We start from the raw sequence: 20,758 nt of genomic DNA on the forward strand, positions 1-20,758 counted from the left end.
GCCCCATTGGTGAGCGGTCTGCATCGGGGCAAGACCCGGTCCTCCACTGGTGAATAGGAGCAGTTCCGCAGGTCAGGTCAGTGACACTTGATCTATAAGTCCTGCAGACTTACTGCTGCCCACCCAGCAAGCCCTGAATCATAGCAGGAGTGACCTCTCAGAAGGGGATGTCCAGGGGTTCGTCGCCGCTCCTGGACACCTGCTCAGAGGCAGGCCAATGTGCCTGTAGCCTGATGAGGGGGAAAAATGGGGCATCGTCTTCTAGACTGTAAGCTCGTTCTGTTTACCAACTCTGTTATAGTGTACTCTCCCAAGAGAGCACTTAGTACAGTGCTCTGCACACAGTAAGCGCTCAATAAATAGAGTTGACTGATTGATCTTTCGACTTCAGCTCGATTGGGTGCCCAAGTCTGGAGGTGTGGTACAGGCCAGGCCCACCCCACTGTCCCACCGCGCCCAGTGGGTAAGGAATAAGCCAGATGGGGCCTCCTTCCCCTCTGCTTCAACCCACCCTTCCTCCATCCTGAGGTCTGGTGGATTTCTCGGCCTAGCAGGGTTTTCCTAGCCACCAGTGAAACACTGAACTCTGGAGGGTCAGAGTTTTGAAAACATGATGCAAAGGTCAGGCGTTACTTTTTGTACTTTCCTCATTTCTTTTGCAATCATGGCCATTTTCATCTGTCCCTCAACATTTGCGAGGAGATGGCCCAGAACAAAATCACGGCTAAAATGGCAATTGTCAAAGAGAGATGGAAGGCCCTTGGGCTGGCTTTCTCCGTTCCAAAAGGCCTCGGTCTCTCTATATCATCATCTTCATCATCGTCATCACCAGCATATACTGAAAGTCTACTGTGCGCTGGACCTTATGTTTGGTGTCTCCTGATCTCAGGGCACTCTACTGGAAGTCTTTTATGTGCAGTACTGGGGGTTTGGGATCAGAGAAGCAGCGTGGATCAGTGAAAAGAGCCCGGGCTTGGGAGTCACAGGTCATGGGTTCTAATCCTGGCTCCGCTGCTCACCAGCTGTGCGGCTTTGGGCAAGTCGCTTCACTTCCCTGTGCCTCAGTTCCTTCATCTGTAAAATGGGGATTAAAAACTGTGAGCCCCATGTGGGACAACCTGATCACCTTGTATCCCTCCAGCGCTTAGAGCAGTGCTTGGCACGTAGTAAGTGCTTAACAAACATTAAGCATTATTATTAGTATATAATCACAGGGGGAGCCTTCCTCTCAAGGGCCTTGCAATCTTTGGGGAAGACAGATGTGGAATGTGCACAGCACAGGAACAAGACATTATTGTCTCTGTGGCTGAACCGTACTTTCCAAGCGCTTAGTACAGGGCTCTTCGCCCAGTAAGAGCTCAATAAATAATAATGTTGGCATTTGCTAAGCGCTTACTATGTGCAGAGCACTGTTCTAAGTGCTGGGGTAGACACAGAGGAATCAGGTTGTCCCACGTGGGGCTCACAGTCTTAATCCCCAATTTACAGATGAGGTAATTGAGGCACAGAGAAGTGAAGTGACTTGCCCACAGTCACACACAAGTGGCAGAGCTGGGATAAAGACGACTGAACAGACGACAAGCGGCGTGGCTCAGAGGCAAGAGCCCGGGCTTGGGAGTCAGAGGTCACGGGTCGGAATCCTTGTCAGCTGGGTGACTGCGGGCAAGTCACTTCACTTCTCTGGGCCTCAGTGACCTCATCTGTCAAATGGGGATGAAGACTGGGAGCCTCACGTGGGACCACCCGATGACCCCGTATCTCCCCCAGCGCTTAGATCAGTTTTCTGCACAGAGTAAGCGCTTAACAAGTACCGACGTTATTATTATCATGAGGGAGTGTACCGGGAGGGCCGGGTTCCAGGCCCGGGACCGGGGCGGAGTGGGCTCCCGGAGGGAAGGGCGGCCCTCCTCGGGGGCGGGTCTGTGTGCGGGAAGGCGGGTCCGTGTCTCGGGGGTGCGGGCGGAGCTGGGCGAGCAGGAAGTGTGCTGCTGCAGGGAGCGGGCCACCATGTCCCGGGGGTGGCCGGCCGGGCCCGGCGCCTCCCCCGGCCCGTTGGCCGGAGGGACCCCGGTGCGGGAGGAGGATCTGGCGCACTGGGGGCTGACAGGTCAGTGGGGTCCGTTGGCCGGGGGGGAGCTCTCCCTGGGCCCGCTGGGCGGCCGGTCCTTCCCCCTTCCACGGTCACCCCAGCGGAGCGCCCGCCTCCCCGGCCTCCCTTCTCCTAATCAGGCTTTGAACACTTAGAACCGCGCTTGGCACATAATCATGTTGGGATTTGTTAAGCGCTTACTATGTGCAGAGCACTGTTCTAAGCGCTGGGGGAGATACAGCGTCATCAGGTTGGCCCATGTGAGACTCACAGTTGATCTCCATTTTCCAGACGGGGGAACTGAGGTCCAGAGAAGTGAAGTGACTTGCCCACGGTCACACAGCTGACGAGTGGCAGAGCCGGGATTCGAACCCATGAACTCTGACTCCCAAGCCAGGGCTCTTTCCACTGAGCCGCGATGTGCAGAGCATTGTTCTAAGCGCTGGGGGAGATCCAGGGTCATCGGGTTGTCCCACATGAGGCTCGCAGTCTTCAGAGTGGGCGCTTGACAAATAAAAATAATGTTGGTATTTGTTAAGTGCTTACTCTGTGCGAAGCGCTGTTCTAAGCGGTGGGGGGGATACAGGGCGATCAGGTTGTCCCACGTGGGGCTCCCAGTCTCCATCCCCATTTTCCAGATGAGGGAACTGAGGCACCGAGAAGTGAAGCGACTTACCCAGAGGCACACAGCTGACAAGTGGCGGAGGCAGGATTAGAACCCACGACCTCTGACTCCCCAGCCCGGGCTCTTTCTACTGAGCCACGCTGCTTCATCATTAGACTGTAAGCCCGTCATTGGGCAGGGATTGTCTCTATCTGTTGCCGAATTGTCCATTCCAAGCGCTTAGTACAGTGCTCTGCACGTAGTAAGCGCTCGGTAAATACTATTGAATGAATCATCATTATTATTAGTAGCCCGGAATCTCCCCGCTTACTGTCGTAGTGTCCCCTCCCGAGCGCTCACTATAGTGCTCGCCACTCGGTAAGCGCTCAATAAGCAGTGCAGCTCGGTGGAAAGAGCCCGGGCTCGAGAGTCACAGGTCATGGGTTCTAATCCCGGCTCTGCCACTTGTCAGCTGTATGACTTTGGGCCAGTTGCCTAACTTCGCTGTGCCTCACTGACCTCGTCTGGAAAATGGGGATGAAGACTGTGAGCCCCACGTGGGACAACCTGATCACCTTGTATCCCCCCCCAGTGCTTAGAACAGTGCTCAGCACATAGTAAGTCCTTAACAAATGCCATCATTATTATTATTAAATACGATCGACTGACCGACGTGCAGGTCCCGGACTGTCTTTCCGCGGAAACTCATGGCCCAGGATTCCCAGTGCCTCCAACAAGGAAAATTATAATGATGGTGTCGATCAATAATAATAGTTATAGGTGAATAGTTAATAGTTAGGTTAATAGTAATAGTTAATAGTTAAAGATTAATAGTAATGGTATGTGTTAAACCCTTACTATGTGCTAGGCACTGTTCCATGTGCTGGGGTATAAACTGAGGCACAGAGCAGTGAAGTGACTTGCCTAAGGTCATATAGCAGACAAGTGGCAGAGGTGGGATTAGAACCCATGACCTTCTGCCTCCTAGGCCCCTGCTCTATCCATGCCATGCTGCTTCTCATGCATTTAAGCACTTACTATGTAATAATGATAATAATAATAATGGCACTTGTTAAGCGCTTACTATGTGCCACGCACTGTTCTATGCTCTGGGGTAAATACAAATTAATCAGGTTGGATACAGTTCCTGTCCCACATGGGGCTCTCTCTCTTAATCCCCATTTTACAGATGAGGTTACTGAGGCACAGAGAAGTTAAATGACTTGCCCAAAGTCACCGCCAAGCACTGAGCTAAACTCCGGAATAGATACAATAATAATAATAATAAGATAATCAGATTGGACGCACAAACGGGCCTCACATTCTAAGGGGTAGGGATGTCAGGTATTATACCTGTTTTCCAGGTGAGGAAACTGAGGCACAGAGCGGTTAATTGACTTGCCGTAGGTCACATGGCAGGCCAGGGTCAGAGCCGGGACTAGGAGCTGGGTCTCTTGACTTTCGGTCCCATGCTCTTTCCAATGGACTACGCTACCTCTGAGCCCTCGCCACGTCTGTCCCTTTCCTGCCAGCCTCAACCGATCAATCAGTCAAACAGTGGAATTTATTGAACCCATACTGAGTCCAGAGCCCTGTGCTAAGCACTTGGGAGAGTATAGTACAACAGAGTTGGTAGACACACTTCCTACCCACAACGAGTTTACAGCCTACAGGGGGAAACGTATTAATATAAAAATACTTTATATTAATAATTTATAGATATGTACATAGTGCTGTGGGGCCGGGGTGTGTGTGTTGGGCAGGGGCGGAGCGTGACGGGTGGTGTAGAGCCCTACATTTAAGGAGCTTTCACTGAGGTATGGGATGCAGACATTAAAATACATTACAGATAGGGGAAGCAACTGAGGATGCTGTGAGGGTGAGGAGGTATGGACTTCCGTGCTTAAGCAAAGCAGGATGAAAGGAGGATAAGGCAGGGAGATGAGGTAAATCAGTGAATTCTTCCTGGATGATTTTAGTAGGGCTTTGAAGGTGGGGAGCGTGCTAATTAGACGTGAAGTGGGAGGAAGGGCATGATCACGGGTCGTCGGCAAGAAGGTCGAGATCGAGGTCCAGGGAAGTAAGATGGACTTAAAAGAGTGAAGTATCTGGACTGGAATGAAGTGAGAGAGAAGGCAAGGATAGGTAGGAGAGAGAGAGAGAGAGAGATGACTGAGTTCTTTTAAAGCCAATGATGAGCACTTAGTATACTGTTCTGCCATCAGTAGGTACTCAATAAATACCATTGATTGATGAGGAGTTTCTGTTCGATGTGGCAGTAGATGAGCAACATAATAATAATATCATTAGTTCAGCACTTAGTATGTATCAAGCATGTTCTAAGCCCCGAGTAGATGAGGTTAATCTGGTTGGACACAAACCTTGTCCCACAAGGGGCTCACAGTCTAAGTAGGAGGGAGAACAGGTATCGAATCCCCGTTTTGCAGATGAGGGAACTGAGACCCAGAGAAGTTAATTGATTTGCCCAAGGTCACACAGCAGGCAAGTGGCGGAGCCAGGATTAGAACCCAGGGCTTCTGACTCCTAGGCCTGAGCGCTTTCCAGTAGGTCAACTCCCTCTCCCCAAGGCCCCCAGTCCTCCACTGAGCCACCGTAGGCAGATCTGCTCTATTTCCAGGGATCCGGCTGCGTTCCTACCAGCTGGCCGGAGTCAACTGGCTAGTGCAGCACTATCGGCAGCAGCACGGCTGCATCCTGGGCGACGAGATGGGGCTGGGGAAGACCTGCCAGGTACGTCCAGGCTGGGTAGCCGGTGCCAGCCCCATCCCCTCCCCCTCCACCCTCCCAACCCTTACCAGCTGCATTTTCTGATGCTAACGTCCCCACGTGTCCACTCTTTTCGTTCACTCCACCCGAAATACTGACCAGCTCCAGAACGGTGGCCCGTTAGACTCCAGACCGTGGTCTGTCAGCTCCCGGACTCTTGGAGGCATGCGGGGCCACGAGTGGTCAATCCACCCTATCCGGGAGAACCTCCCCAACCCCATCGGCAGCTGGGCCTTCGCCCGCCTATTTCCCTTCCCCACGGCCCTTCGGACACTTACACCGCTGCAGCCCCGGTTTCAGTAGAACTGGACAGGTCCTGGCCTGTCCGACGTGCTCTTTCCCCTCGAGCCCGGACCCAGGGTGATGGCAGCCGGATGAGCCTGGGGACTTCCGGCGTGACCGCGGCCGGGCGATGCCTGGCCCTCTGGGATACCCCCGCTGAGGTGCCTCTGTGTCTGCGTTCCAGACCATCGCTCTCCTCGTGTACCTGAGGGGGAACTTGAAGAGCAATGGGCCATTTCTCATCCTCTGCCCCCTGTCCGTCCTGGGCAACTGGAAGGAAGAAATGGAGAGGTGAGTCAGAAGGCATCTGTGCTCAGAAAATTCTGCTGGGGCCTCTTGGGGAGCTGCCCCTTTGGATTCCCTCGTTTCCCCTTCCCCTACCCCCGCTGTCATCTCCCACATCCAGACTCCCAGTTCACCCCGGGGTGCCCGTCCTCAGAGGTTACCCGGTGAGGACGGTGTGATGGCGGCCGGAGAGATGAGCAGCAAAGCCGTCCAGTGCTGCAGCCGTTCCCCCAGAGGGACAGCTGTGCGTGATGAGGCCAGCGGGGAACGTCTCCTCGCCAGCCCCATATCGCTTAAGCCTGGTGCCGCCCCCTCATTGTCTGGGTGTCTCCGGGGAACAGGTTTGCCCCTGGTCTTTCCTGCGTGGCCTACACAGGGGCCAAAGAGGACAGAGCTGGCCTACAACATGAACTGAAACAGGAGGAGTGCTTTCACGTGCTTCTGACCACCTATGAGGTACCTACTTTTGGGCCCCCTCCTAGCAACCTGGGGCACTAACCCGGACCACTCCCGGCCCCTTGATGGGTGGGCGGTTTAGATTGGCCCGGTGGGTTTGAGGGAGTGCGCTCAGGGACCACTTGACTCTTCTTTGCTACCTAATGTGGAAAACATGGGTGGGTTCGAGACCCACAGGGCTCATTGGCCTCTCCTGGCCCTCCCCTTAGGCCCAGCATCCTGCCTACCTGAGGTGGTTGGTGGTCAGGGACCCCATGGGTTGCAAAGGGGGAAGATCTCCACCCCTTGGTTTCCTTTCTCACCAGCCACATTCCCCAGCTCTGACCTCGGCCCTGGCAGCCAGGCGAGAGTGGGGCAGCTCCCTTTGGGGCGAGAATCTGGACCTGATCCGGGGAGGTGGGCGGGGGCCCAAGTGGGGCTGTGACTGACCGCTCCCCTGGCCCTGATTGGGGTCTCTCTGCCATCCAGGTCTGTCTGAAAGACGCATCGTTCCTGAAAGCGTGAGTAGCCGCTGGGTCGTGAGCACCCACATTTAGGAGCAAGGTCTCTCCTTCCCATCGCTCCTTCCTTGGTCTTCAAGGGGCGAGGTGGGAGGAGACCACCAGGCACACACTCCCCGGACGGACCCAGGGGCACAAGGCACCTAACCCAGGGGCAGAAGCCCCCAAAGGGTTACTGCCATGGGAGCAGGAAGGCTATGCTCCCAAACAGGGGTGGTGGATGGGGCAATCAGGGCACGAGGGGACATTGTGTGCCCTCAGATTTTCGTGGTGGGTGTTGGTGGTGAACGAAGCGGTCAGGGAGTGAGGGGATATTTTGTGCCTTCAGGTTTTCATGGCGGGGGTTGGTGGTGGACGAGGCAGTCAGGGTGCGAGGGGACGCTGTGTGCTCTCGGGTTTTCGTGGTAGGCGTTGGTGGTGGACGAGGCGGTCAGGGTACGAGGGGAGGCTGTGTGCCCTCAGGTTTTCATGGCAGGCATTAGTGGTGGATGAGGCTCACCGGCTGAAGAACCAGAGCTCCCTGCTGCACAAGACCCTCTCCGAGGTAAGTGTGGGCATGTTTACTCCGGCTCTGGGGGCTCTTTGTTTACAGCTGAGGCCCACGAAGCTCTCGCGGTGGTTTTCCTGGGTCAGCGGGGCCCCCCGTGGGCTGGGCACAGGGCCTGGCTGCCGCTGGGTGGGGGCACTGACGTAGCCCCACTCTGTTCCAGTTCTCCGTGGGCTTCAGCCTCCTGCTGACCGGCACGCCCATCCAGAACAGCTTGCAGGAGCTCTACTCCCTCCTCAGCTTCGTGGAGCCCAGCGTCTTCCCTTGGGACCAGCGAGATGACTTTGTTCAGCGCTTTCGAGGGGTGGAGGAAGACACGGAACCTGGCAAGTGCCCTGGTCCGCCCCGGGTCCCCCCTCCCCGGCCTCCTCCCGGCCGGCCCCCCTCCCCACGGTCACTCTGGCCCTCTCCTTCCGCAGCCAGAGAACTGCGTCGCCTCCTTCAGCCCTTCCTGCTGCGGAGGGTGAAGGCGGAGGTGGCCCCCGAGCTCCCCAGGAAGGTGGAGCTGGTGCTGTTCCACGGGCTCTCTGACCTGCAGCGGACCGTCTACAGGGCCATTCTCATGAAAGACCTGGGTAACTGGCACCTGGCGGGGGCAGCCCTCTCCCGCTCTCTTTGGACACTCGAGGGAGGATTTGCCCCTCGCTCCTCCCGGGGGGAATCATGTCTGTGGTCTCCCCCGCTTTTCCCTTCTCCCAGCCCCCTGTGCTCCCCTTTCCGTTCTGGGGAGGTGGTGGTGGGCCATGGTGAAGAGCTCCCTGCTGACCAACGCGGGCTTCCTGCTGGCTCTGTTCTAGATGCTTTTGAACGGGAAATGGGCAAAAAAGTTAAACTTCAGAACATCCTGTCACAGCTGCGAAAATGTGTGGGCCATCCATACCTGTTTGAGGGTGAGTGGGTTTGGGGACTGGGAGCCAGAGGCTGAACTTTGACCTGCTTGCCCCCTAAACAAACAGCTGGTCTGGTGAGCCCCTGAGTCCTGGCCCTCTCTTTCCTCACCCATAGTAGGGCTTCTCCCTTGGGCCCAGGGTGGGGATAGGGTGGATGACAAGATGGTCATTTTTTTTTCATGGTATCTGTTAAGCACTTACTATGTGCCAGCCACTGTACTAAATGCTGGGGCGGGTACAGGATAATCAGGTTGGACCCAGTCCCTGTCCCATAGAACTCATGGTCTTAATCCCCATTTTCCAGATGAGGTAACAGGCACATGAAAGTGAAGTGCCTTGCTCAAGGTCACACAGCAGACTAGTGGTGGAGCTGGGATTAGAACCCAAGCCCTCTGACTCCCAGGCGCGTGCTCTTTCCACCGGGCCGAGCTGCTTCTCAGTCCTATAGGCAACCCAGCCTCCGTCGGTTGCATGATCGGGTGACCCTTGCACGGCCTCCGCCCCGACCCTGGCCCCAAGTGCTCTCTGAGGGCGACTCCGGGCCATCCCTCATGGAAGGCTTTAGGAGTCTGGTGGGGCCAGATAGGACTGGGTGTCCCTGGGCGGGGCCGAGTGGGGCTGGGGGCCAGAGCTACCGCTCTGTTCCAGGGGTGGAGCCGGAGCCCTTCGCCATTGGAGATCACCTGGTCGAGGCCAGCGGGAAGCTCCACCTGCTAGACAAGCTGCTGGCATTCCTCTATGCTGGGTACGTGCCCCTCCACCCCCGCCCCAACCCTAGCCTGCTACAGTTCCCCTGGGGACTCCCGGTGGGAGACTACCTGTAGCCCCCGGGGAGGGTAATTCCATTCAGCTCAGAATTCCAGCACGGCAGCTAAGTCAGAGTGGGAACAGGGCAGGGGAGGGTCCCCGGGGGGAAAAGAGTATGGCCCGCCGGGACACTCCCATGGGGAGGCACCCGAGGTCCGGGTGGTGCTGGAGCTTCGGAGGTCCCGGTGGACCTCTGGGGAAGAAGCTCTGGTCTGTTTTGGCTCTGGCTGTGGCCACGTGGGCCTGGATGCTGGATTCCTCCTTCCCAACATGCAGGGGCCACCGGGTGCTGCTCTTCTCTCAGATGACCCGGATGCTGGACGTCCTCCAGGACTACATGGACTACCGAGGTGACCCCTGCGGGGCCCGGTTGGGTGGACAACGAGGGCCTGGGAGGGGATCAGGGAGCCCGGCCCTTGGGACCCTCTGGGTGGTGATGGGGTTGGTGAGACAAGGAGCAGAGTGGTTGGGCAGGCAGGACTTGGGTCACTGCCGAATTTGAGGGGCCACAGGAGTCCAATCGCATGAGGAACAGATGTGGGAAGTCTCCCTCCACCTCCTCCCTGGGCTGGCAGGGACAAGGAGGAAGAAGACGGCCTGGGCCATTATCCACGAAGGACCGAACCTCTCAGTTTGCCATGTTTCCTTGCCGCCCGGAAAGGCTATAGCTACGAGCGTTTGGACGGGTCAGTGAGGGGAGAAGAACGACACCTGGCCATCAAGAACTTTGGCCAGCAGCCTGTCTTTGTCTTCCTCCTGAGCACCCGAGCAGGTAGGGGCTGGGCAAAACCAGGGCGGGCTGGGGATTGGGGGAACAGCCGAGTATCTCCTAGAACCAAGTCCCAACCCTCCCCCACTTAGGCAGGGGAGCAGGCCCGCTCCCCAGTCCTGCTTCCCGATTCCTGATCTCCACCCTTTGCTTCCCACTCTCTGACTGTAGGCTTGGGTCAGGCTGGGGAGAGAGCCATGACCTTGTTCTTGAGTAGGAGATCAGCATGACCTGGCGGGTCTGGGATTGTGCAGGAGCTAGTCCAATCAGTCAATCAGTAGTACAGTCCAGAAGTTCAGCCAGATGCTGATGGATTTCCACACTAGCTGGGAAGGGGTGAAACTGCTTGGCTAGAGGGAGGCATCCCGGCGGGGGCCACCTCGTGGGAATTTGCCCTGTGCCTGTGGGGGCGAGTGGATGTCCAGCACCATGCCACTGCCCTGGCCCGATTCGGCCCGTGTTGGCTTGTCGGCCTGTGGCTAACTTCTCTTTTGGGAGATGATTCCGGCCTCAGCTCTGACCTGGCTGGGAGGACCTTGAAGTATGAGGGCAGCTCAGTCCCCAGGTCCATGGGAACTAGCTCTGCCCTGTTTCAGTTAGCACTTCCTTAGGGCCTACTATAGGCCAAGCACTATAGACTGGGCCCCATCCCGACATTCAGAGCTCGGGTCTACAGTCCCGGTGCCCTCCTGCTCACAGCGGGGAGGGCTGTCAACTGGGCCTCTCGCCTTCCTGGCCGGGCTGCCTCCCAACCCCTGACTGGCCTCCCTGGGGTCCAGGTGGAGTGGGCATGAACCTGACTGCAGCAGATACGGTGATTTTCGTGGACAGCGACTTCAACCCTCAGAATGACCTGCAAGCCACGGCTAGGGTACACCGCATTGGCCAGAGCAAGTAAGCCGGGGGTGAGGCCGGGGAGCTCTGCCAGGGGCTCGGCCAGGGACTCTACCTTACCTCACTCTGTCCTGGCGGGAAGCTCCGTGGGTAACAGCAGGCTGGCCTGCCCCTGGTAGGGGGCCGAGGAGCTGGAGGAGCCGGCAGACCTGTCCTGGTGTTGCCGTTGGCCGGTTCGACCCCAGCCGCCACCCCCAGCACGGGGAGGAAGGGGAGCTCAGGCTGGGCGGCACTTCCAGAGATTGTTATTGAGGGCAGAGTCCATACTTTGGGGCAGAGATGGCCGAGGGCCAGTCCATCGGGGCAGCTGCCAGCCAGCTTGCTGGATGGAGCCCCACAGGGAAGGGAAAGGAGAAGCATCCGTCCTTCCGCTTCCCAAACCAACCCAAGGCGGGTGGATTTTCCCATCTCCCTGTGGCCACGCTCCAACACGGGGGTTCAGGGGGCTATCGGGGGGGGTCGAGGGGGTCCAGGGACCCATTGGAGTAGCTACCGCTTCGCGCCACGCCAGGCCCGTGAAGATCATCCGACTGATCGGGAGGGACACGGTGGAGGAGATCATTTACCGGACGGCGGTGTCCAAGCTGCGTCTCACCAATGCCATCATGGAGGGTGGCCACTTCGCCCTGGGCCCACTGGAGGAGCCCGCCCCCTCGGCCATGCAGGTGCCACAGGGCGGGGCGTGGTGAGGGGGAGTGCGGGAAAGGATGGAGGGCTTGGTTTCGGTGGGAGTTCGAGACTGGCCAGGGCATAGAAGAGACCGAATTCAGGGTCGAGGAGCAGAGGCTCGAGGGAAGCCTAGTGGAGGCAGGAGAAGGGTCTTACTTGGCCCCCCCATAGGAGAAGTGGAGGCTCGAAGGGCTAGGGCCCCAGGCCAAGTCCCTGATTTGCAGAGTGGGAGAGGGCTCTACGTGTGGGGACCAGTCCCTTTAGACTGTAAGCTCGTTATGGGCAGGGAGTGTCTGTTATAGTGTACTCTCCCAAGCGTTTAGTACAGTGCTCTGCACACAGTAAGCACTCAAAAAATACAATTGACTGACAGCAGATGGCCAGGCTGGGTGGGGGTCGGGGGGGGTTGATGAACAGGTCGGGCACCAGAGTGCAAACACGGGACATCTCCTGACCATCCTGCCAGTGGATCTCGGCTTTCCCTCCAGCTGTACCTTTCTGCTCCCCTCTCCCACTGCACCCCAGCTTTCACTCTTTGCTCCTCCCAAACTCATCTCAGCTGTCCCCAGAGAGCACCTTCCCCTTCAAATCTGCCAGACCACAGCTCTCCCCATCTTCAAAACCTTTTGACCGACTGCCTCCTCCGGGAGGCCTTCCCCGGTCGGGCTCTACCTTCCCAGTTAGGACTCCGCCTTTCCAGACGTGCAGGTACTCGAGCAGGTACTCCAGTCCTGTCAGTAGGCCACCTGGCAGGCGTCTGATGTGGTTCCCCCCACAACCCAGAGCGTGCCCGGTCAGTTCTGCTGGTGATGATGATGGCAGACTTGTTGGTGACAAACATCACCAGGCCAACCCTCATGCTGCAGCCCAACCAGGGCCCGCAGGGCTGACCGAGGCGAGGGGAGAAGGTGACCGGTGGCTGGTGGGGGGGATGGACGGTTCTCACGTTCTCTGCCTCCTTCCCCCAGCTGAGCGAGATCCTCAAGTTCGGTTTGGACAAGCTGTTGTCCTCCGAAGAGAGCAGCGGGGAGGAGGCCGACGTCGACCTGCAGAACATTCTGGGAGAGTCTGTCGGCGGTTCGTGGGTCGTGGAGGATGCTCCCTCAGCTGGGGAAGAGAGCCAGGAGTCAGAGGCCGATAGTACGTGTAGCCACATGAGGCCAGGAGAAGGGTTGGGCACCCTGGGACTGAAGGCGGGCTAGAGCGGCCGGGCCGGAAGGCTGCTGCGGAACTGGCACTGGCTCGGCTCTTACCTCCCCACAATTGGCCGCAGGAATACGAGCCCGGCCCACGAGGTTGTGGTTTAAAGGGGTCAGAATCCCCTCCCCTCAGCCACCTGCAGCCATGCTCCTTCCACTGCCGGCCCCCTCGGCCCTAAGTGAGCTGGAAGCAGCCGGCACGGTGCCAGTGGGGAAGGGTATTTGGAGCAGATGGAACTGAGGAGTCCTGTTTTTTGCCCCCCACAGTAGATCTCTGGAGCCCCAACAGCTGGGGTTCCCCCAGCTTTCCCAGTTCTCCCAACATGGATGGGGCCGCCTTTCCTTCTGCCAGGAGCAGCACAGTAGAAAGCTCGCTCACTTTAATACCCTGATCGGCTCTCGCCGTCGGTGAGCCAGGGAAAGTCAGAACCTTGTTAGTGCCTCGGGGCCAATTGGCGTGCCAGTCGGACGTTGGTCTTTTAGGCACCGTCTGGCGGCCCCCTTCCCGGCAGCCATCCCCCCGCCGCACTCTGACCAACTTAGACTCACTCAGAGGCTCAATACCTCCGAGGTTATTTTTTGATTACCCTCCATCCCCTCCATCCCCTCTAGCCAGCGGACCCTAGCCTGCCCAGACCACAGGTCCGGGCCCTCCGGACAGAGGGGGATGGAAGCTGAGGTGGCCCTTTGTGTCCGGGCCCCTGTGGGAAGACGGGGTGGTGGCGGGGGCCCTGACCCAGTTGCCTTGGTCCCCAGAGCACATGTACTTGTACGAGGGGAAAGATTACTCCAAGGAGCCCAGCGTGGAAGACAGGAAGTCATTTGAACAGCTGCTGGCTCTGCAGAAATCTCTTCTCACGGAGTCAGGCAGTCCAGCTGGCCCGTCCCTACGCAGCAGAGGCAGTGTAAGGCCTAGCGGGCTGGGTGGGCATCAGAGCGTGGGCTCGGGGGGGGGGGGAGGAGCATGCAGGAGGGTGGGGGGCTTTTTACCTCTTGGCCCTGTTGGTGGGGAGAAGCCGAGTGACTTAGGAAGAGTCCTGGGTCCTCTGCTGTGGTTGAATCGGGGTCTCCGTGGCCTTGACAATCAGTCAGTCCTGTTTATTGGGCCCCCACTTGGGGTGAGCATGGCCCTGACAATCAAGTCGATCGTATGGGTAGAGCACTGCAGATCTTGGGTGAGTATTCAGTACAGTTAGCAGACAAAATCCCTCCCCTTAAGGAGCTTAGAATCCAGCAGGGCCGACAGGCGCTGGAGTCCATGACGGATAGAAAGAAATGAGACTGGGAAGCTGGCTATGTGGGTTTTTTTTTTCTTATTGGTATTTGTTAAGTATTTTCTCTGTGCCAGCCACTGTACTAAGCATTGGTGTAGACACAAGCTAGTCGGGTTGGACACAGTCGTGGTCCCACATGGGGCTCACAGTCTTAATCGTCATTTTACAGATGAGGTAACTGAGGCTCAGAAAAGTGAAGTGACTTGCCCAGGGTCACACTGCAGACAAGTGGTGGAGCCGGGATTAAAACCCAGGTCCTCTGACTGCCAGGCCCATGCTCTATCCACTAGGCCACGAAGCTGCTCTAATGGGTAATGCTTACATCGTAGGGTCTGCAAGTCGATCTGTGCAGAGCACTTTCGGTGCTGTGAGTGGGCAAGGGCTGAGGTGGCAGACGGGAGGCTCCAGTGAACAGACCTTCTGCCCCAAGCTGGGGTGAGGGAGGGAGGGAGGGAGGACCCAGTGGGTTCAGGTTTGGGGGAAGGTTCCAGGCAGGGACTTGCAGAGCTGCCTCCCCCTGTCCCGGCCCCCAGCGGTCTCTGTCACCTGCGCGGATCTACAGGCTCTTCCCCCGGGGCTGCTGCGGCGAGCACCTAAGCGTAAACGCGTCCTGAGCCCGGAGGAGTTGGCCGACAGGCAGAGGAAGCGGCAGGAGGCGGCTGCTAAGAGAGCCAGGATGCTGGAGGAGAAGAAGAAGGAGAAAGAGGAAGCTGAGTATAAGAGAAAGTATGAGGGGGTCCTGGCGGCCAAGGGTCTCGGGAAGAGCCGACAGGGCAATCCTCCGTTTGTGGTCCCGGGTGACCGCGTTTTACGGGAAGGATGGGGACGGGCCTGAGGAGCGAGATCATGGCAACCTTCGAGCTGGGAGTCCCAGTCAGCCCTTCCTGGCCCATTCCAGGCTGGCCTGGTGGGAGACCAACCACTACCATTCCCCCTGCCTGCCTTCGGACGAGAGCGAGGTAGAGGAAGAAGAGGAAGACGCCGGGGAGCCTGGGACCTCGGACGAGTTCGAAGACGAAGATCCCGACCAGGCCGGCATCCGCTACGTCAGCGGCGATGTCACCCACCCGCAGGCCGGAGAAGAGGACGTCATCATCGTTCACTGTGTTGGTACGGAAATGGGGGGAGGAGGGTGGGTGGAACGCCAACCTTGTTCACTGCGTGTGTTGGTATGGAAACGTGTACGTGGGTGTGGAGGGGGGAAATGTCATCATCTTTCACTGCATGTGTCAATATGGAAAAGTGTGTGTGTGCATCTGTGTAAACTCCATCATTGTTCTCTGTATGTGTCACTAGAGAAATGGGGGGGGGGGCGGTTGCGGGGTGAACGCCATCATCATTCACTGCATGTGCCAAGTATGGAAACGTGTGTATGTGTGTGTGTGTGTGTGCCTGTGTATAAATGCCATCATCGTTCTCTGCATGTGTCGGTAGGGAAATGAGTGTGCATGTGTGCATATGGGAGGGGAATGTCATTAACATTCACTGCGTGTGTTAAATGGCGGGCGGGTCGGCGGTTAGTGGGGGTTTGTGGCTGAGGGGTGTGCAGTACATGCCAGTTAGCCAGAGGCGGGCCCAGCCAGAGCTGCCTGCCTCAGGGTGCCATCGGACACCGCTCCGGTTGCGGCATGGCCTCCACAATCCCCGCTGCCCTCTCCTCTAGATGACTCTGGTCGCTGGGGCCGGGGCGGCTTGTTCTCGGCCCTGGAAGGCCGGTCGGACCAGCCCAGGAAAACCTACCAATTGGCCGGAGAGATGCAGGGTAAGAGGGGAGGGCTGGATGTGGTTGGGGTGGCTGGGGTGGCCGGGCCGACGGGGGGAAGGTGGAGGGGGCTAAGCCAGGGTGGTAGGAAGGGTCCAGCCCTGGGAAATCCCTCACAGATCCAACCAGTCCTGGGATTGTCCCTTTCCCACCCTCCTTCTTGCTCTTGCCTGTCTTCCCTCCCCAGACCTGGCGCTGGGCAGCGTGCTGCTGTTCCCCATCAACGACAAGGAGTCCAGGAACTCAGGCCAGGACCTGGTGAGGACCACTCCCCTTTGCTGGGGGTCTCTGCTGATGCCGGGAGCTGAGTGGGTGGGATCCCGGAGACAGGCCGAAGCCCTGGACAGAAGTGAGCATCGATCAATGGTATTGATAGAGCGTTTACTGGGTGCAGAGCACTCTACTAAAACATCATTATTTTGGGGGCATTTGTTAAGCGCTTACTACGTGCCAGGCACTAGCACTGGGGTGCAAACAAGCAAATAGGGTTGGCCATAGTCCCTGTCCCACATGGGGTTCACAGTCTTACAGTAAAATAGAGTTGGTAGACATGATCCCTGCCCTCAAAAAGCTCACAGTCTAGTTGGGGAGACGGACGTTAAAAAAACTTTCAGAGAGGGGAAGTGGCAGAACATCCCTGTCTGTTTCAGCCCTTGGCCTGTCGCTCAGTTGACCCGTGAACGCACCTTTTTGGAACAAACCGATTCCCGCTGGCTGCTACTGTATCCCCCAGCAGAGAAGCAGCGTGGCCTAGTGGATAAGGGTTGGGCCTGGGGGTCAGAAGGACCTGGGTTCTAATTCTGACTCCACCTCTAGTCTGCTGTGTGACCTTGGGCAAGTCACTTCACTTCTCTGGACCCCAGTTACCTCATCTATTAAGTGGGGACTAAGACTGTGAGCCCTATGTGGGACAGGAACTGAGTCCAACCTGATTAACTTGGATCTACCCCAGCACTTAGTGTAGTGTCTGGCACATAGTAAGTGCTTAACGAATACCATACCAATACAAACACCATTAAACCTCCACCCCCCCCCCACCAAAACACAACTTTTGGGGATTGGGCCTCAGCCCGTGGAAGAGACCAAAAGAATAGTCACTCTGCTGTCAGCCCATTAAGAAGCCTAGTCTCAGCCCCTTTCCCCACTTCTCGGTTTCTCCATCTGCTCCTCTCACCACACCTGGATGGGCAGACAGTGGGAAACGAAGGAAATAATTGCCCACAAGTGGAACAGAGGGCTGGAGGAGTCTGCAGGGTGTCACCGCCATATAGAGAGGGTAGGTGAGGCAGAGGGGAGGGAGGCTGTGGAAGGCTCAGCCTCCCCAGCCCAGAGCACGAACCCCTGCACTTGCCCAGCTGGACTGGCCCGGGGCTTGCCCGGGGCTACATTTGAGCTTTCTGCCCTAGCTGGCCCTCATTGTGGCACAACACCGGGACCGGTCCAACAACTTGTCTGGCATTAAGATGTCTGCGCTAGAAGTGGGCTTGAAAAAGATCTACTTGGCTGCCAGGAAAAGGAACGGTAAATTGACGTATCGGAGCATGTGTGTTCATGTGTGTGCGTGTAACAAATGTCCTTCCCCGGGTAGACCTCCAACGAGCTGTTTCCCAAGGTGGCTGCCAGAATCCAGGGCCAGAACTCTAGGCAGTGCTGGAGGAAAGGTCCGAGCCCGGGTTCGGTGGGCACTTCAACCCCGAGCCCCAGGTGGGTTTCAGTAGGGCCAGCGCTTGACCCCTGGGGTCCCTGATGTAGGCTGCCAGCCTGGTTCATTCATTCTTTCGATTGGTATTGATTGAACAGTTAGAGTGGGCAGAGCACTTTACTTAGCGCTTGGGAGAGTACCATATAACAATAAGCAGATACATCGTCTGCTGACTTCTGCCGCCTTTTCCTTGACTCTGCCCTGAGGGGTGCCACCGGACGGCACTAGGCGTGTGGGCTTGCCCTGGTTTTGTGCACCCATGCCAAGTCAGCCCCGTCCAGTCCCGCTGGCCCTGCCCCGGCAGCAGCGTTTAATGCCATGTTGTGGGTGTGCCTGGCCAGGGCACCCCTACATCCCATCCAGGCGAAACCACACCCAAGTCCTTTTCCCTCTCTCTCTAGCCAGCGTCCACCTTCCCCGCATTGGCCACGCCACTGCGGGCTTCAACTGGTACGGCACAGAGCGTCTCATCCAGAAACACCTAGCCGCCAGGGGTATCCCGACCTCCGTGTATCCCTGCTCAACTCGACCCTCACCTGCTCGCCCCACCTCCCCTAGCCCACGCGCCCCGTCCCTCACCCGCTCACCCCGTCTCCCGTCCACTCGCTACACGCCTCGCCCGCACGCCCCGCCTCCCGTCTTATGGCCATGTACTTTGCCTGCGTGCCCAATTATCCTCCAAGCACTCCACCCCATGCTTGGGCTCCCTGCCCCGTGCCTGCACTCTCCCCGCCCCCAACCCTCTCCCCTTTTCCTGCTACGGGGGGGTTAAGATGTACGGGCTGGCCAGGCTCGGACCCAGGGCTGTGAGGTTCGCGTTTCTGTCTGGCTTCGCTGCCCCAGCCCAGGGCCGTGGGGCCAAGGGGGCAAATGGAGGTTAAGATGGGGAGCCCCACATGGAACAGGGACTGTGTCCAAACCAATTTGCTTCTTTGCAATTTTTCCCCAGTGCTTAGGACAGTGCCGGGCACCTAGTAAGCGCTTAAATGCCATAATTATGATTATCCGCGGGGCCGTGGGGACAAGGGCTTCCCCGGTTTGGTCCATTCTTTCTTGCTGTGTTCCCTTGACTCTCTCCCAGATACTACTTCCCGAGGGGCAGAGCCTCCTCCGCGTCTTCTCAGCCATCTTCATAGTCGGCGGGATCTCCGCCACCGAGATGGCCTGAGAAGCGCAGCCCTCCCACTCTCCCACCCTCGTCCCCTGAGCCGCTGTGGGGCCAAGGGTTGCGGGGGATCTGGGGAAAGAGGGAGTAGAGTGCCGGCTCCTGGTTGACTCCAGGTTCCGAATCGGAACTTTTTTTCCCAAATGTGGCTAGCTTGCTTCACCCCAGCATTGCCGGAAGACAGAGCTTGGAAAGTTGGGAGTCTGGATGGACTCGGGCCAGTCAGCGGTCTCCTGGCAACCCCCTTCCCGAGGCGCATAAAATCATAGTTTTGCTACGAGGAGTGTGACCCCTTCCTTCCCTTCCTCGCCACCTACCTTCTTTTTCCACCCTCTAGGGCGGTCCGTTGCCTTGCAGGTCTCCAAAAGCTGGGGCCGGTGACGCCCTGCACTCAGGATCTGCGTCGGGTGGTGGGAAAGCAAGTGAGAGAGCTGTCCCCTCTGGCCCCCCTGCTAGGCCATCCTAGTGCCTGTGATGCCTTCCTGGCTTGGAACCACTGTTCGGGGAATCGCCTTCACCCCCCGTCCCCAACTCCTGCGCTCCGGGGTTCCCACGGGACTCCCCAGGGTGAACTCGGAGCCAGCCGCGCCGGGCCCCCCGGGAGTCTGTTGCCTTTAATTCCTGCATCCTCTGACTTTTCCTCCCGGGCCTACAGATGGGACTCTAGCGCGAGAGCCGGGGCGGGGAGGAAGGGGGAGGTGTTTCCTGGCTGGACTTCATCCTGCATCCGCCCTTCCCCTTCCACGTGTTCCCAGAAACTCCCCAACGGCGCCGGCTCTGGGTTCAAGTAGGACCGGGGTCGCTGGCCAGTGGCCACCGGGCGAGCGGGGGCTCTTTGTGTGAAGGGGGCGCGCCGGGTAATGCTGCCGGCCTCCCACTAGAGGGCGGCAGACGCCAGCTGTGGCCTGGCCAGCAGGTGTAATAATCATAATCATGTTGGTATTTGTTAAGCGCTTACTACGTGCAGAGCACTGTTCTAAGCGCTGGGGGAGATACAGGGGAATGAGGTGGTCCCACGTGAGGCTCACAGTCTTCACCCCCGTCAGACGTCATGGGTTCGAATCCCGGCTCTGCCACTTGTCAGCTGAGGGACTGTGGGCAAGTCGCTTCGCTTCTCTGTGCCTCAGTGATCTCATCTGTCAAATGGGGATTAACTGTCAGCCTCACGTGGGACAACCTGATGACCCTGGATCTCCCCAGAAGCAGCGTGGCTTGGTGGAAAGAGCGTGGGCTTGGGAGTCAGAGGTCACGGGTTCAAATCCCGGCTCTGCCACTTGTCAGCTGTGTGACTGTGGGCAAGTCACTTCACTTCTCTGTGCCTCAGTTCTCTCATCTGTCAAATGAGGATTAAGACTGTGAGCCTCACGTAGGACAACCTGATTGCCTTCTATCTCCCCCAGCGCTTAGGACAGTGCTCTGCACATAGTAAGCGCTTAACAGATACCAACATTATTATTATTAGACCAGTGCTCTGCACATAGTAAGTGCTTAAAACAATGGCAACTAAATAGAATCAGGGTGATGTACATCTCATTAAACAAAATAAACAAAAGAAATAGGGAGATGAAGATATATACAGTCGAGTGGATGACTATTATTACCCTGTCTGGCTCTCGCCCCTCTGGCCCTTCCATTCGCTCTCCTCCATCCCCTCCCCCCCGGTGTATAACCCTACCCCCGCTCTGGCCATCACTAATTCCCCCCATCACACTCCCCCTCAACTCTCAGGCTCCCACTGCTTTCTCCTCCCTCTCTCTCTGGTCTTTTCATTCGCTCAGTCGTATTTCCCGAGCGCTTACTAGGCGCAGGGCACTGGACTGAGCGCGCTTACTAGGCGCAGGGCACTGGACTGAGCGCTTGGGGCCTGGACAACTGGGCAACAGAAAGGGCCCAATCCCGCCCAATGACGGGCTCACAGTCCAAAGCGGGGGAGCCGGCCAAGCGAAAGAGAACCAAAGAGAAAGATTTATGCGCGCTGCCTCCCTTCCCTGTCTCCTCATGTCTGCCGCTAGTCAGCTGTGTGACCTTGGGCAAGTCACTTAACTTCTCTGGGCCTCAGTGACCTCATCTGTCAAAT

The 20,758-nt window shown here is 57.6% G+C and overlaps 1 protein-coding gene across 1 annotated transcript; it reads left to right on the forward strand.

Annotated features, from left to right (window-relative positions):
• The first annotated feature begins 1,972 nt into the window (after positions 1-1,972).
• Positions 1,973-18,964, forward strand: CHD1L (chromodomain helicase DNA binding protein 1 like). The gene is made up of 23 exons (XM_029081065.2): positions 1,973-2,107; positions 5,332-5,444; positions 5,947-6,053; positions 6,389-6,503; positions 6,972-7,003; positions 7,466-7,547; positions 7,714-7,876; positions 7,970-8,125; positions 8,348-8,440; positions 9,089-9,185; positions 9,524-9,597; positions 9,909-10,019; positions 10,796-10,910; positions 11,422-11,575; positions 12,548-12,719; positions 13,535-13,683; positions 14,615-14,778; positions 14,951-15,162; positions 15,716-15,814; positions 16,002-16,072; positions 17,221-17,335; positions 17,918-18,026; positions 18,598-18,964. The coding sequence occupies exons 1-23, from the start codon at positions 2,008-2,010 to the stop codon at positions 18,650-18,652; spliced, it is 2,658 nt and encodes an 885-aa protein (XP_028936898.1). The 5' UTR covers positions 1,973-2,007; the 3' UTR covers positions 18,653-18,964.
• The last annotated feature ends 1,794 nt before the right edge of the window (positions 18,965-20,758 follow it).

This window comes from Ornithorhynchus anatinus, chromosome 16 (assembly GCF_004115215.2).
Source record: "Ornithorhynchus anatinus isolate Pmale09 chromosome 16, mOrnAna1.pri.v4, whole genome shotgun sequence".
Classification (NCBI taxonomy): domain Eukaryota; kingdom Metazoa; phylum Chordata; class Mammalia; order Monotremata; family Ornithorhynchidae; genus Ornithorhynchus; species Ornithorhynchus anatinus.